General features: G+C 34.5%; 1 protein-coding gene across 1 annotated transcript in view; it reads left to right on the top strand.

Annotated features, from left to right (window-relative positions):
• LOC136037717 (PRKC apoptosis WT1 regulator protein-like) overlaps window positions 1-16,859 on the top strand; it is a 40,114-nt gene that overhangs the window by 21,783 nt on the left and 1,472 nt on the right. The window contains exons 3-5 of the mRNA XM_065720488.1: window positions 598-694; window positions 5,283-5,443; window positions 11,445-11,622. Of these exons, the coding sequence (XP_065576560.1) occupies window positions 598-694; window positions 5,283-5,443; window positions 11,445-11,622 (436 nt within the window). The remainder of the gene's footprint in view (window positions 1-597; window positions 695-5,282; window positions 5,444-11,444; window positions 11,623-16,859) is intronic.

Raw genomic sequence — 16,859 nt, 5'->3', positions numbered from 1 at the left:
AAAATTTTGTTCTCCATTAATATTTTTTATGTATCATAATGCATTTTGAATTACATAAGCTAATTTTTTTTATTAAAAATCATATATTAAAGATGCCCTTTAGGTGAAAGTGGTTAATGACCTCTTAGATAATATTATTGGAAACAGGAAGTTTTGCATGAAAAGTAAAAAGTTCAAACCAAAGGAGAACCAAAAAGAAAAATCTAAAAGATTTTGCATAAATGCATATTTTTGAGTAAAATAAATTTTGATAAATGAAGCAGAAATCCATAAAAGAAGGAAACTTGAAATGAAGAAAAATAAAAATAGTGAATGAAAGCAAACTTAAAATGAAAGTAAATTGCCGTAAGTAAGGGTGGTGTCGTCTAGTGTTGGTTAACCGATGAAAAACCGTTGGCTAGACGTATCTCATTTCCCCAAAACTTTTTCAAAACTACCATGAAAAAATAAAGTAGCTATAAAATCAATAAAAAAACAGAAACACAAGAAATGCAACGTTACAATAGGAGAAGGCCATTTCAAGGACTGAAGTTTTGACCCGATACAGAGATATTTCCGGTAAAAAGAAAGTTTAATATTCTATTTTTGTTTTCAAAGAGGTGCACATATGAGCAAAGGAAGAGCCCCTAGAGATAAGCGGAAGCTTCGAGAAAAGCGAAGAAGTACTGGAGTTGTCCATTTGCAGTCAACCGAGGTGAGTCCTTTTACCTTTTTTATTAATTAATGAAATTATTTTTAATAAAAATATATTTTTAAATTATTAAAAATAAATTCCGATAAATAAAAATTATTTTTATTATTCAAGTTTTTTATCTTGAAAAAGAAACAAAGCAAAACAAAATAAAGAACTAGAGGTGGGATTTTTACAAGAAAAAAATTTTTTTTTTGGGGGGGGGGGTAGAGATTATATCTTTCTCTTTTGTTGTTTTTTTTTACATATTGGCGTGTAACACTGTGTTTGGGACGTTCTGTATAACTGTGTCTCTTTCCTGTTCAAAAGAAATTCTAATTGGAATCCGAGGGCCCAAGGAACCTCAGTTGAGAAATCCTATTCTAGGGCATACCGGAAAATGACTTAAGTTTCAAAAAGGTTTATAATTATAATAACGACTTGAGACATGTGATCTTCAAAGTGCCAGGGAACCTATGTAAGTGACACTGCTGTATAAAGCATATCATGCATATACATTAGTTCTGTTTGATATAACGGGGGAAGAGAAGCAACCAAAGGCTACAACATTAGCGTAAAGAATGAGTTACTTAGGAGGGCAAAACCCCTCTCATATACGTAATAATTTCTGTTCATTTTAAATTTTAATGTTGCTCCTTACTTTCAGTTGAAAAAAGTTGTTTTTTTTATTTAGTTTCTGATATTTTCTTAAATAATGTCAGGATATCTGGCTCCATCTCCATGAAAAAATTCCTCCTTCCCACGGATGTATCCTCTAGTCTATTCAATCCTTGTGAAAATTGACCTTAACATCCCCACGCCTAAAATTGAGTAGGCAAAGCGAAAGCAAGACATAAGAAGAATTTCATATAGGAATCCTGACGAATACCCTCTATGTAACATTTCCCCTGAAAAATTGTCCCTCTCAACCCCCCCCATTGTAAATTCTCCGTGTGGAAAATTCCCCACCAGATAAGTTGTTCCCTCCCCCTACTGAAAAATGTGTGCATACTTCCCGATAACAAAGGCTATACGTAAACAATGGGCAAATATTATAACTTAAAGATGTTTCCCCAGGGGCTATGGGGGGTCATGTTATCTCCAAAGGCATGATTGTTTGGTCTTTCAACTATGCTGAACAAAATGTATACCTCAAAATTTTAATCGGACTATTTTGAGAAAAATGACGTAGGAGGCCTAGTTGCCCTCCAATCTTTTTGGTTATTAGAAAGGGCACTAGAACTTTTAATTTCCGTTTGAATGAGCCCTCTCCCGATAATCTACGACCACTGGGTCGATAACCCCTGGAAAAAAAGCACACATCCGTGATCTTTCTTCTGGCAAGAAAAACAATAAAATTTCACATTTTTGAAGATAGGAGCTTGAAAACTCTACAGTATGGCTCTTTGATACGCTGAATCTGATGTTATGATTCTCATTAAGATTCTTTACTTTTTCGAAAATCAGCCAAATTTTCGCAGACTCGTAGCTTGTAATGGGTAAGACTAATCTTAATGAAACTTACATATTTGGAATCAACATAATAAGCAACTCTTTTGATATAACTATTGTTATCAAAATTCTTTTTTTTAGAATTTTGGCTACTATTGAGCCGGGTTGCTCCTTACTTATAGTTCGTTACCACGAACTGTTTGATAATTTAACTGACAACTGTGTTTCTGCAAGCAAAAATTAAGTTTTTACTAAGTTACTAGTGAAATTTTTTAACAATTCGGGACGCCGTTAGAAGAAAGTATTGATGGATTGTGGCCTGATATTGAAAAAAAAGGAGAAAAGTTATTCGTGCAAGTTTCTTCATTTAAGAAATAATAATTGCCAATTTTTGTGTTTCATAGTTTTCTAATTTTTTTGTTGCATGTTTTGAAAATTGAAATATTCAAAAATCTTTATTTACGCATAAAAGTCCCGTCTTGAGTTTCCTACCCAATTAATGTGTTCTTGTGTAATATTTAGTAAGAAATTTTTTGAGCTAACAACACTTTCGACTGCGTGACAGAAAAGTGTTAGCAGCAACTAGGACGGCGAAAACTGACTTTTTTTCATATTCAAGTGTTCAAGTTATTATGCCTCCTATACAAATTTGAATTCTTTACATGACTGAGTTTTCAAAAAGGTTCAAGATTCCTACCTTTTCTACTAAAACGTATCTGTGAATAAGGGTCAATTGTATAATTTTGGGTCCTTCCTACCGGGACTGCCTAGGCTATGCCTCTTAGAGGGGCACATTCTCCGAGGCTTTTCGTCATTCCTAGTGAAATGAATGCAATACAATTATCATCTAATGTCAAAAGAGTCCTCTAGGGCATAAAATGGCCCAGAAGGGAGTCTCGGTTCAATTTCTATCATTTATGGTCATTAAAAAGGAACAAGGACTTAGAGTTTAAGATTGAATGAGCCCTCTTCCGGCTTTCTTCGATTATCCTTGTCATATGATGGCCCGGGAAAAATAAAAATAATAATTAGCTGACACATCGCTCTTTTTAAGTCAGTATTTTTAAATTGACTTTGAGTTTGACAATGCACCCGATGTCCCGAGGATTGACCCCAAGTTTTGATGTTATTTTTTTTTTTAATGGCCACCAATCATTTATGTCATTTTGATAAAATCCCTTTCAGATACTTAGTTTTTACATTTTTAATAGACATAGCGTTTGGAGGAGGGGGGCTGTCTTGTATATATGGACACAAAAAGACCAATTTATTAGAGCATTCTTTTTATCTCACCGTAGCTTCAATTAGCGATGGATAGAACCGACAATTTTTCTAAGAATGGCTGTTAAAATTTGTGTTTTACTACCAGGAAATTCAGATAACCGAATGTCCAGAGGTTAAGAGGCTAATATCCAGTAATTTATCTGATGTCTGGAAAATTATTCCAACCTTTGACTATTCCTATCTACTGTATCAAACTTTAAAAAAAACCAAGTTTTATTTCCAGGAGTTGCCATAACATTTCTTAACATAACATTAACATAACTTAACATAACATAATATAACTTCTTATTATAAGTATATATAATAATATATATAATAATAATATATTTATAATATATATTTATAAACATTTTATATATTTTATAAATATATTTTTATATATTTTATAATTATATATTTATAATATATTTATATATAATATAATAATATATTTATATAATAAATATATATTATAAGTATTATATAAGTAATATAAGTTATAATATAATTTATATAACTTCTTACTATGAAGTAACATAACATAACTTCTTAACATTAACATAACATATCCGAATATTCCTAGGAGCAGACGTATACTAATTTTTTTCGGGGGGAGGGGCAATAATAAAACTTTGATAATTTTATTAAGAATCGTTAGACATACAAAAAACATATAGAATTTTGGTGTTCCCTTTTGTGTACGTCGCTGTTAAGTAGTATTCTGAAAAAAGGTGCATCTATTTACATTAATACGAATCTATGAAGAAAGAAACCTTGAAAATTCTATCCATCCCTTTCCCCCTTTTAAAGTCTTGGATCAGGTACTGGCCCTGAGGTAGTACCTAGCTCAATAATTATGCATTAATTTTCTAATGACTTAATCTCTCTTTTAACACTCTGTTATCACCCCTCATGTTTGTCTTAATTAAATGAACTTACTCCAAGAAGTTTTCCTTTTTTTGTCTTTTATCTTCTCATTAGAACGCTCAATTTTTAATGGGAAAATAGGCCGTGTTTCCGCCCCCTAGTGGGGGGGGGGTGTGTGGTAAATTTGTGTAAAAAAATGGATTCAACTTCATTAGAAGAGAGGGTAAATTAAGTGAATTTGTTTCTGTAAAATACCCCTTTTTTGTGGAAAAATAATCGTTTTTTTCTGAGGAACAGGCTAGTACGATCCTTTCCTTGTGGATGAGAGGCGAGTGGGGTATATATCTACGGAAACAAATTCTAAGAGCCAACTTCATTTGAAGAAAATATTAGTGTTCGATCAAGAAAATTTCTCCTGATTTTTTTCTCCTTTCTTGAATAGTGGGATCATAACCAATATCTGCAAGTTTTACAGCCAAATAGGTGTACTTAGAATTGCAGAAAATATCGATGCAAGTGATGGCAATATCCACGCCCTTTATCATTTCTACAGCCTAGCTGGTACTATGTCGATGCCCGGTGTTTAATTCCCTCTCATGCTTTTTAGGGCATGCCATATTTCTTCCTGTCCAAGCGGCTCCAGTAGTTTAGCGTCGTCTGAATCCGACTCCATATCGGCTGTCTCTCCAAAACTATCAGTCTCCTTTTCAAATCTCCTTTAAAAAAAAGAAAAAAAGATCGAGTCAACTTCATTAGAAGAGAGGGTAAATTAAGTGAGTTTGTTTCAGTAAAGCACCCCTTTTTGGGAAAAAATAATTGGTTTTTTTTTCTGTGAAAAAGGCTAGTACAATCCTTTCCTTGTGGATGAGGGGGAAGGGAGGTATATATCTACGGAAACAAATTCTAACATTTGAAGGAAATACAAGTGTACGATCACGAAAATTCCTCCTGATTTTATAAGATCTGTAATCCACCATACGCTTCTTATGATGCCTGTCTGAGCTCAGTCTAATTTTGTTTGAAATTATAGTCAACTGGAGGAACAAGCGAAGAAGAAGAAGGAGATAATGACATTACGGAGACAAAAAGAAATACTATCATCAATGAAATGATGGAAAAACTTTCTAATACACCCATTGACGAAAAATGTGGATTCATTCCACGACAGTTTACTCAACGGCGCACGAAAAGGTATGTCTGTTTTTTATGCTTTTTGTGCTTATTCTTTTACTGTTGTTTTTACTTTTTTTTTCACTTTTTACTGTTTATTTATATGCTTTTACTTTTTATGGTATGCTTCTTATTTTTTTGTATGTTTTGCGAAGATCTGTTTGAGCCCTCCTGATTATTACAAAAAAATTCTTTTACCTCCGTCAAACAGATTAGACAGCTAAAATTTGGAAATTATTTGTGGATAAATATATAAAAGGGAAATTTTAATTTAATAACAATTTCAATAGCAAGTTAATTGTAACAGAAAACTATAAAACGCAAACTAATCCACAAACTTTTTTGTTTCGTAAAGAAATTTGCTAGTTTCTTAAATATTTTGAATTTTACTTGTTACTTTTGCGCTCAAAATTCATGAACAAATCTTCTCGATTAACGTTTGAAATCGCTAGAGAACCTTACTTGTAATTTTATTATCTTATTTTAGGTTGTGAAAACAAAATTATTGTTATATATAATTTGTTGGTAGAGCCATGAAAACAGGCCAATTCGACACCATTTTCTCACTATCATCAGTAATTAGATAATATTTTAAAGTAATAAGGTACCTGGAACTTCGTGTAATTCTTAATCCTTGTCAATTGAGTAGGTGGCATTTACCCCTCTCCTTTAAGTTTTGAAAAATAATGTATTTTGAATGGGGAGAGGTTTTCTTTGAAAATGTATTTTTGTATTTTATTGAAAAAAGTCAAGTTTGCCCTGTCCTTAGATTTGAAAAATGCACACACCCTCTCATATAATTATTCGTGAATCGAAGCCACTGGTCCTTGTATAATTAGGATCAAGAATCAGCTTAAGATTAAGAGAACAAGATTCCGAAGCGTTAAACTTCAATTATTATTCAAAATTGCCATGTCAGCTAGTTATAATTTTATGGTTATATATTTTGTGGCAAGTTCGCTTCTTTTCTAAGTGTGTTCGTGCAAGTTAATGAAGTTCATTCCCGTTGCACAAGGTCAATGAACAAAATCTATGTTAATAATTTGGTTACGTCTTGGTTATGGTGTTCTCTTATTTTTAGAGGGGCTAAGCTAAGCTTTGGAATTCATTAAATGAGAAAGTTGAAAGTCGTAATTTAAGTGAATTTAAAGCTGTTGAAGAATGAATTGTTTTCTAAATATGATTCTAATGATTAATGTAATAGGATGCATAGTTGATAGATTGAATTGGTATTGAATCTTTAAAGGTAGTGTTTTATTTTATTGAGGTGTGTTGAAGGAGTTGGGTGTGGAGTATTAAGTGAGTGGTAGCAGGGTATATGATGTTGTAGTTGTGTTCTGTTTTAACACCCCTTCTGAGGTTTATGTTAAGATATTTTTTGCTTTTCGTCTTTTTGTGTTTTCTTATTTGTTTGGTTATCCCTCCTCTATATCATGCTGTGGTATTTTGAGGAGATGTGTTTATGTTAAGTCTTTTTTCAAACATTGTTTTTAAATAAGTAAATAGAAATTATTGTTGTCAGTTTGCCTTTTCTTAATATCATGACTAAGTACATTTGTTAGGTTTTTTTGTTATACAGTTGTAAACTAATAATGATAGTTAGCAAATTTCCGTTTACTCAGGAAACAGAAGTGTTAGCTAACAATTATGTGAAACGTAATTAGATAATAGTATCCTTGTGCCTAAAAAGAGGAAAAGTAAAATAGTAAAAGTGCAATTATAGCAAAGTAAATTAAGTAAAAGTAAATTGCAAATTAAAAGTAATCTTTGTGCTGAACAGGGAGTTAACAGTTTAACTTTACTGAATCAACTGTAGTATTCTGCTGCAAAAGATAAGATGCTTTGATATCCCTTAATATGGTGTTATTGTATGTAAGTCAACGGCGCACGAAAATGTATATTTGTTTCTTATGCTTTTTATGTTTATTCTTTTACTTTTTGTTTTTACTGCTTTTTTACTTTTTACGGTTTATTCATATACTTTTACTTTTTATATTATGCTTCTTATTTTGTTTTAGGCTTTGAGAAGATCTGTTTTAGCCTTAAGTATATAAAGTATGTTAAGTATATTAAAGTATATAGCAAATCAAAAGTAATCCTTGCGCCTGACAGAGAGTTAACTGTTTAACTTTACTGAATCAGCTGTAGTATTCTGCTGCAAATGATAAGATGCTTTGATATCCCTTAATATGGTGTTATAGTATGTACTTCAACAACGCACGAAAATGTATATTTGTTTCTTATGCTTTTTATGTTTATTCTTTTACTTTTTGTTTTTACTGCTTTTTTACTTTTTACGGTTTATTAATATGCTTTTACTTTTTATGTTATGCTTCTTATTTTGTTTTATGCTTTGAGAAGATCTGTTTTAGCCTTAGGTATATAAATTATGTTAAGTATATCAAACAGTTCGTGGTAACCAACTGTAGTAAGGAGCGACCCGGCTCAATAGCAACCAAAACTCTAAAAAATGGGGTTTTGATATCAATAGCTACATCAAAAGAATCGCATTTGAATGCTGATTTTAAATATATAAGTTTAATCAAGTTTAGTCCTACCCATCAAAAGTCACGAGCCTGAGAAAATTTGCCTTATTTAAAAAAATAGGGGAAAACAACCCCTAAAAGTCATAGAATCTTAACGAAAATCACACCATCAGATTCAGCGTATTAGAGAACCCTATTGTAGGAGTTTCAAGCTCCTATCTACAAATATGTGGAATTTCGTATTTTTTGCCAGAAGAAAAATCACGGGTACGTGTTTATTTGTTAGTTTTTTTTTTTTTTTCCAGGGGTCATCGTATCGACCAAGTGGTCCTAGAATGTCGCAAGAGGGCTCATTCTAACGGAAATGAAAAGTTCTAGTGCCCTTTTTGAGCGACCAAAAAATTGGAGAGCACCTAGGCCCCCTCCCTTGCTCATTTTTTCTCCAAAGTCAACGGATCAAAATTTTGAGATAGCCATTTTGTTCCGCATGGTCAAAAACCATAATAACTATGTCTTTGGGAATGACTTACTCCCCCACAGTCCCTGGGGGGGGCTGCAAGTTATAAACTTCGACCAGTGTTTACGTATAATAATGGTTACTGGGAAGTGTACAGCGTTTTCGGGGGATTTTTTTTGTTCTGGGGGTGGGGTTGAGGGGAGGGAGCTATGTGGGAGGATCTTTCCTTGGAGAAATATGTCATGGGGTAACAGAAATTCAATGAAAAGGGCGCAGGATTTTCTAAACTTACTATAAAAAAAAAAACAATGAAAAAATAAACATGGAAAAGTTTTTTCAATTGAAAGTAATGAGTAGCATTGAAACTTAAAACGAACAGAGATTATTACGCATATAAGGGGTTCTAAAAATACTTTAGCATAAAGAGCGAGGTATTTAGGAGGAGATAAATACCTCGCTCTTTATGCTATAGTATTTTTAGTAATTTCAACGGCCTTTCGGATTCAGGGAACATTCTTAAAGAATTGGGACAAAACTTACGATTTAGTGTAAAGAGCGAGGTATTAACGAGGGTACAAACCCCCTCATATACATAATAAAAATTTTAGAATATAAAAGTTTGTTACGTAAGCAAATTCTTAAGTTACTTAAATTTTTTACTAATAAAAACATTCGTTAAAAATTAAAATTTATAGTTGCCTTTTTATGTAACCGAAAAATTGCAGGGCAACTAGGCTTTCCCCACCCCTTATTTCTCAAAATCGTCTGATCAAAATTAACAGAAAGCCATTTAGCCAAAAAAGGAATTAATAAGCAAATTTTATTTTAATAATTTACGTGTGGAGAGCAAAAATCAAACATGCATTAATTCAAAAACGTTCAGAAATACAATAAAAAAACTAGTTTTTTTAACTGAAAGTAAGGAGCGACATTAAAACATAAAACGAACAGAAATTACTCCGTATATGAAATGGGTTGTCCCCTCCGCAATCCCTCGCTCTTTACGCTAAAGTTTGACTCTGCCACAATTCTGCTTTATAAAACAATTAAAAACTTTAGCGTAAAGAGCAAGGGATTCCGGAGGGGACAACCCATTTCATATACGGAGTAATTTCTGTTCGTTTTAAGTTTTAATGTCGCTCCTTACTTTCAGTTAAAAAAACTAGTTTTTTAATGTAATTAAAGTATATAGCAAATCAAAAGTAATCCTTGTGCCTAATAGAGGGTTAACAGTTTAAATTTACTGAATCAATTGTAGTATTCTGCTGGAAAAGATAAGATGCTTTGATATCCCTTAATATGGTGTTATATGGTGTTAATGGTGTTATGGTGTTAATATGGTGTAATATGGTGTATGTATAGTACTCTAAGGCCATTTAGTGTGTACTGAACTGAGATGGCACAAATCTATGTTTTTTCATGCCTTTCCTTGTACTGAAAAATTCTCGGACTGATCCATTGTTAGACTTTTTTCAGCTTTTAGTCCTTCTTTTTATTTTTTTCTCAAGGATACAAAGACTGTGACTTTTTTTGCAAATTGAAAATTTGCAATTTAAGTGTATTATGTTTAAATTGAAGTCAACTTTTTCATAATTAATCTGTAGAAGTAATGTCAATGAATGAAGTCAATTTCCAAGTTTATTTAATCAGGTTAATTTTCGATCTTTTGGGAGGGGTAGCATGCCCCATAACCTTCTGGATCCGCCCCTTTGTATGGGTCCTGTGGTGCCCACTCTATCCTTGAATTTTCCTGGGTTTCCCTGAACGGTTTCTTGGAATTCACCGAAAATTAAAATTCGTAAGTGCATGAACATTATTTTTCGGGGAGAGAATTTGTCATGCTTGTTTTAAATTTGATCTATGAATTCCATTTATTGAATTTATAACGCTATTAATTTTTAGGGACATTTTAGAGAACCCAATTTTCTTTCTGTTGAAACCCCGAAACTTTGGGCTAAGTGAAAGCAGTAGGATGCTGTATGTGTTAGAAATTTGCACTTTATAATCATAACGTTGCCTTCCCTCGCCTGTTCCATGGATGATCGCAACTGTACCTTTATAGTGCTTACCAGCCTTACCAGAACTGGCAACAAAACTGAAAGTTGCTTAGACTTTCAGGAATCAATATTAATATCAATTAAATTGTCAATCTACATTTTATTAGTTCTTTCCATAATCTTGGTTATTATGGTAATTTCTTTTCTTTTTATGTTGATGTTATGGGGGAAAAAATATACAGCTCTAAATAACATTTCTTTTCAATAAAGTGCAAATGACCTTCTGGTCTTCACAGGGCTTAGGGAGCATTAAACCTATTCTTTTTATGGTAATTTCTGTTCGTTAAATGATCAAGTGCTTGATAAATGATCAAGCTTGACTTGATCATTTATTGTTGTTCTTGTTCGTTTTGGGTTTCATTTATTGATTGGTAGTGATTTATAGTCGGTCTGAATTACTATTTGACTTCATTTCAAATAGTCTTTGGTCAAATAATCTTGTCTTAGGATAGGTTTATCAGGATGTCTTAGGATTAGGAATTCTTCTTGTCTTAGGATTTCATTTTCTTTGAAAATTTCTGAAAAACCTGAAAATTTCTTTTGGGGAAAAGATTTTTTTAAATTAGTTAAAAAAAAGCAAATATAGAAATAAAGGGATATGGTTAGAAAGCGGGGGAGAAAGTATATGTTTTGATATTTTTGCCCCCTCCCTCTGTACATGCCTGGATAAGTTGCTTTCACATTTTTACAGTAATGAGTTAACATTCCAGTATGACTAAGCTCTACTGCGCCTATAAGAGGTGCAGAGGCTCAATCAACTAAATCGGCTTTTCGCTTTTCACTTTTTTTTTACATCTCAGCAGCCTTGTGTCTAATTGACTCTTAACTTTACAAGTTGTTAATATAATTCTCCCAAAACATAATTAATACCTAGAAATGAAAAGGTTTCTACCTAGGGCGAAGGGAGAGGGTCAATATCGGAAAAAAAGCACTCTTGAACCAATGTTTTTATTTTATTTTTAATAGCCAATTGATTTATTATTATTATTACCATTTTCCCTAATGTTTCTTCATCTTTCTAGTCCTTCAGACCTAGAAGCTGATGACGAAGATACTCAGGACTGTGACAGCCTTCATCCGTCAGATAGTGTACACTGTCTCACACAAGAAAGTCTGGGAATACCCTTTGATGAAAAAGTTGAAGATGCATTGTCGCATGATGGTCGTATTGATACTCCAACTGGGGATAACACACTTGAGGTATGCTGGTTTCTGGTCTTGATAAAGTTGCTGACTTGCACTTCCTGGCTGAAGGGCCTTGAAAGGAGATCAGCACATCCGGTTAGGACTTAAGGGTTTGGTGCTGTATCCTTTACATTTTTTTTACCTGACTAGTCTCTATGATTTACCTTACGACTATGACACTTTACGACTTACTTCAAGATTGACAAAAATTAGGTAATACTTTAGTATTCACTTTCTAAACGATTAGACCTTTCAGTTGGATAAACAAACGTACCCGTCAATAGATAGACTGTAGAAATTTAAAATAAATTGACCCAAATTAATTTCATAAAAAAAAAATTAATTTATTAAATTTAAAAATGAGACCAGTTTCACATCAAAAACATGCGCATCGCTTTCAATACCATTAGAGCTTTTAGTTGGATAAATAGACTTACCTGTCAATATGCCAAGTCTATAAAGTTGCTGCCTTTAAGCTAGTTCCTGATTTTGATATAGGTGGCTGACTTGTCTCTACGACTTACCTTCAGTCTATATTAGCCTAGCTTATTCTTGTTAACCTGAATATAACAACTATCTTAATAATCATACTCATATCTTAATTATTTTATTAATCATCTTAACTATATCATATCTGTATGCTAGTTTCAGGTTTTGATATAGATTACTGACTTGTATCCACGACTTATTTAAAGTCTATTTTAACTTATCTTAATTGTGTTGCGAGAGATGCCGCCGATGTCGGGTTATTCCTGGAAACTGGTAGGGGTCTAACCTGTGCGGTTTTTACGGAAAGTGTGGACCTCAGGCCGGATTGATGAATATGGCATTACATTTTGGAAAGCTCCGCAGAACTCTTGCCTGGGGCCAAAAAGGATGGTTTTTGCTTGTCCACGAGCCAGAGCCTATGGTGTGCGAATTGAAGTGGAGTTATGTAGGCTATGTCAGAGAGGAGTATCTGAAGTTGTGCAACCAAGCTTTCGTTTCATCAAACCATGTTTCTGCTTTCGAGTGGAAAGCTCCGTTCTAGCAGGCAGGCACCACTTTCAAATTGAAGATGGACTAAAATCTATAAGTGTTAAATATATGCGGCAGTTACCCGGCCCCACAGCCAATATATCTTCTTTGAGTGATAAATAGAAAAATTTACAGAAGCAAAAGAGCGGCATTTTCCCACGGGTCCGAAAGTGCTGCCGTGATTTTCGCTGGGTTTATCATTTGTTTTTTTCGGACTTGGGATTGAGGTAGAGAAAATTTATCAGATGTACCTCTTAAACTTTAAAAGTTCTCTCATTGCTAAGGAAATTGGAGCTTATCCTTTGCTCCTTTCTAAGTGGTGACGTTAGAAAGTTGGCCTACGGCAAAAAAATCAACTTTTGAACTAAGACAGATAGAATTTTTTTTTCGACTGCAATCGATTGCTCTTGATGAGCTGATCAAAGTATACGTCATCCATGTTTTGATACAAAAATTCCTTCATGAGATATACTAGTTTGAAAGTTTCAAGTGGTTGACAACTTCAGTAGTAGGGTATACACTGAAACCAAAAATAAGCTGATACCAATTGTGAGACATGTAGGGGACTTGTAAGGAAAGGTCGGCTGTTAGCTCATAATCATCTTCGGCAGTGAGGGGTTTGTAAATTTTGCTATTTGGTGTACCTATTATTTGTTTCCAGTATATTTTTAATGATAAGACCGAGTTGGTTCCAGTGGTAAGACATGTAGGGGACTTGTAAGAAATAATCGTCCATTAGGCTACAATCATCTTTAGTAAAGAGGGGTTTGTAACTTTTGCTAGTTGGTGTAGCTTACCCATACTCACTGTAACCTAGAATTAAGTGTTTACGCAACGGGTACAAACGATAACGTAAAACAACGAGGCAGTTTCTTAATAATTAATAGAGTGTCATCTATGGTATATTGATCCTGAAAAGCTACGGATAGCTTTGCAATACCAACTAGATTATATAAGATATTAAGTCTTATACAAGTCTTGATCCGTCACGATGTCTACGATTGAAAAGGATAAAGTTCAACTGGCTGCAAAGTCAATTTAGTCCCTTCCTTCGATATTCTTTTGCTATTGTTGTTTTTTCAACGCTGAGGTATAGCTTTTGATCATGTGATTACTGATCGCGTTCTTCTTTGAACATAACGTTTTAAAAGCTTCGATAGGCTGACAACTTCATCGTTCAACCGATAGCAAAGAAACAAAACCAAAGTGATGCTCTCGCAACACTTTATTCGGCGAAGCCGGAAAAAGGTTGCCGCAACACTTCACGTTGCTCAGGCAACGTAGGTCTAGTTTTTCACTAATTTTGATATAACTATCTTAATACTTGTAACCATATTTTATCTATATTAACTATTTTAACCATATTAATTCCGTATGCTAGTTCCCGGTTTTGATGTATGATGCTTACTTGTATCTACGACTTATCTTAAGTCAATATTAACTAAGCTTAATAACCTTAATACAATAACTTTTAATAACCATAACCGCGTAAGTTCCCCGTAGCGCAAAAAAGGCAATTAAACAGAAAACTTGGGTAATTGTTCGAATATTGAAATATTGGGGAATTGGCTGAAATTAATACATAATCATTCCAAAAAAGGAGCTTACGAAATTAGCCAAATTTTGGCATTTTTAATATCCAGGTGGATTTTGCGTTAGTTTTTTTTAGGGCTATTTGCTCCCTTTATAGGAGGGAGGGGCATAGATTGGATGGGAAGAGTGTCAAGACTCGGCAAATGCCCTAGAATCTCTTGACTCGGGCACTGAACGGGGATAAAACATATTAGTCCGTTCTCTGTCTTTAAATAAAGCCCAAACATTAATTTCGATATTGTTCTTTAAATTGGATATTAACTTTCCAATTTACAGTGTCTTTGCTGGTTGTCTTAAGTTACTTTGCAGAAAATATTTATAACCTAGCACATTTGGCCTATTTAGCACTAATATGGTCATTGGTTTTTGGTTTTGAAAGAACCAATTGGTCTAGCAGCGGGCACAACCGTTGCTGTTTATTGGAGAAGGACACATTTCTGAGGCTGGGGCTAAATTTGAAAAATCCTTAAAAATGAGATATCCCTAAAAATTTTGTTAACATAAAGGGAAGTGCCAGAACAACTAGAATCGTTGACATTTTGGAGAGAACGGACTCAAAGACTTTGGCATGGTGTGAGCGCTTGGTGTGTAACTTTCCAATTTACAGTGTCTTTGCTGGTTGTCTTAAGTTACTTTGCAGAAAATATTTATAACCTAGCACATTTGGCCTATTTAGCACTAATATGGTCATTGGTTTTTGGTTTTGAAAGAACCAATTGGTCTAGCAGCGGGCACAACCGTTGCTGTTTATTGGAGAAGGACGCATTTCTGAGGCTGGGGCTAAATTTGAAAAATCCTTAAAAATGAGATATCCCTAAAAATTTTGTTAACATAAAGGGAAGTGCCAGAACAACTAGAATCGTTGACATTTCGGAGAGAACGGACTCAAAGACTTTGGCATGGTGTGAGCGCTTGGCTAGTAGCTTAGGATTTAGATAAACCAAAAATTTCTTGGAGGCGGAGACATTGCTTCCTGTTACCCTGAATTTTCCCGGGCTGTCCCAAATTTACCAGAGGGAAGAATACGTTCTCAGATATCTCCCTGGGATTTTGTAGGAATGGAACTAAAGATTTTTACTTCGTGTATTTACCATGTTAATTCAAAAATTAGTCAAATTCAACATTTAACAGGAAATATAATACTTTTCAAGAAGTGAAATATATTTTAGGTTCGAAAGTTCATTTACTACAATGTATTGCGTGATTCGCGTAGATTTTTTAGGTGAAAATTTTCGTTTATAGACATTCCATTTGACGGCTATTAAATACTGCCGCCGCTGCTTCTGATATAAACTCTCATCTCGCCTTGGATCGACACAGGGTTTTATGGCACTTGGTATTTACGAAGTGACATATAGCGATCGCAACTTCTGTCGGTCTGTTGGTCTCGGTTTTGCTAGATTGGGCACTTCCAGATAAGCTAGGACGGTGAAATTTGGCAGACATATCAGGGACCAGACCAGATTAAATTAGAAATGGTCGTTTCCCCGATTCGACCATCTGGGAAGGAGTGGGGGACGGTTAATTCGAAAAAACAGAAAAATGAGTTATTTTTAACCTACGAACGGGTAATCGGATTTTAATGAAATTTGATACATAGAAGGATATCATGTCTCAGAGCTCTTATTTTAAATCCTGACCGGATCTGGTGACATTGGGGGGAGTTGGAGAGGGAAACCTGAAATCATGGAAAACGCTTAGAGTAGAAAGATCGGGATGAAACTTGGTAGGAAAATAAGCACAAGTCCTAGATACGTTATTGACATACCGGAACGGATCTGCTCTCTTTGGGGGAGTTGGAAGGAGGGGGGCTGGTAATTTGGAAAAATTAAAAACAATTGAGGTATTTTTAACTTACGAACGGGTCATCGGATCTTAATGATATTTGATATTTAGAAATACGTCTTGTCTGAGAGCTCTTATTTTAAACCCCCTCTGGATCCGGTGACATTGGGGGAGTTGGAGGGGGGAAACCGGAAATCTTGCAAAACGCTTAGAGTGGAGAGATCGTGATGAAACTTGGTGGGATGAATAAGCACAAGTCCTAGATACGTAATTCACATAACCGGACCGGATCTGTCCTCTTTGGTGGAGGGGGAGAGGGGAGATTTCCAGTTCTTTGGCGAGTTCGGTGCTTCTGGACGTGCTAGGACGATGAAAAATGGTAGGTGTGTCAGGGACTTGCACAAATTGACTTGATAACAGTCTTTTCCCTGATTCAACCATCCGGGGGGGGGGGGCTGGAGGGAGCGGAAATCATTAAAATGGAGGTATGTTTGTCTCACGAATGGGTGATCGGATCTTAATGAAACTTGATATATAGAAAGATCTCATGTCTCGGATGCTCTATTTTTAAGTCAGAACTCGGGGGTTGCAGGGGGGAAACGGACATCTTGGAAAACTCTTAGAGTTTAGAAATCGGGATGAAACTTGATGGGAAGAATAAGCACAAGTTCTTGATACGTGATTGACATAACCGGACCCGATTCGCTCTCTTTTGGGAAGTTAGGATTTCTAGTACTTTAGCGAGTTCGGGAATAAGTACAAGTTATAGATACATGATTGACACGAGCGAACCGGTTCCGATCTCTTTGGGGGAATTTGAGGGATTTCTAGGGAATTTGAGGGATGTGAGGGAATTT

This window comes from Artemia franciscana, chromosome 17, assembly GCF_032884065.1.
Source record: "Artemia franciscana chromosome 17, ASM3288406v1, whole genome shotgun sequence".
NCBI lineage: Eukaryota > Metazoa > Arthropoda > Branchiopoda > Anostraca > Artemiidae > Artemia > Artemia franciscana.
The sequence above is the reverse complement of the archived record's forward strand: the minus strand, read 5'-3'. Positions and strand labels throughout refer to the sequence as shown.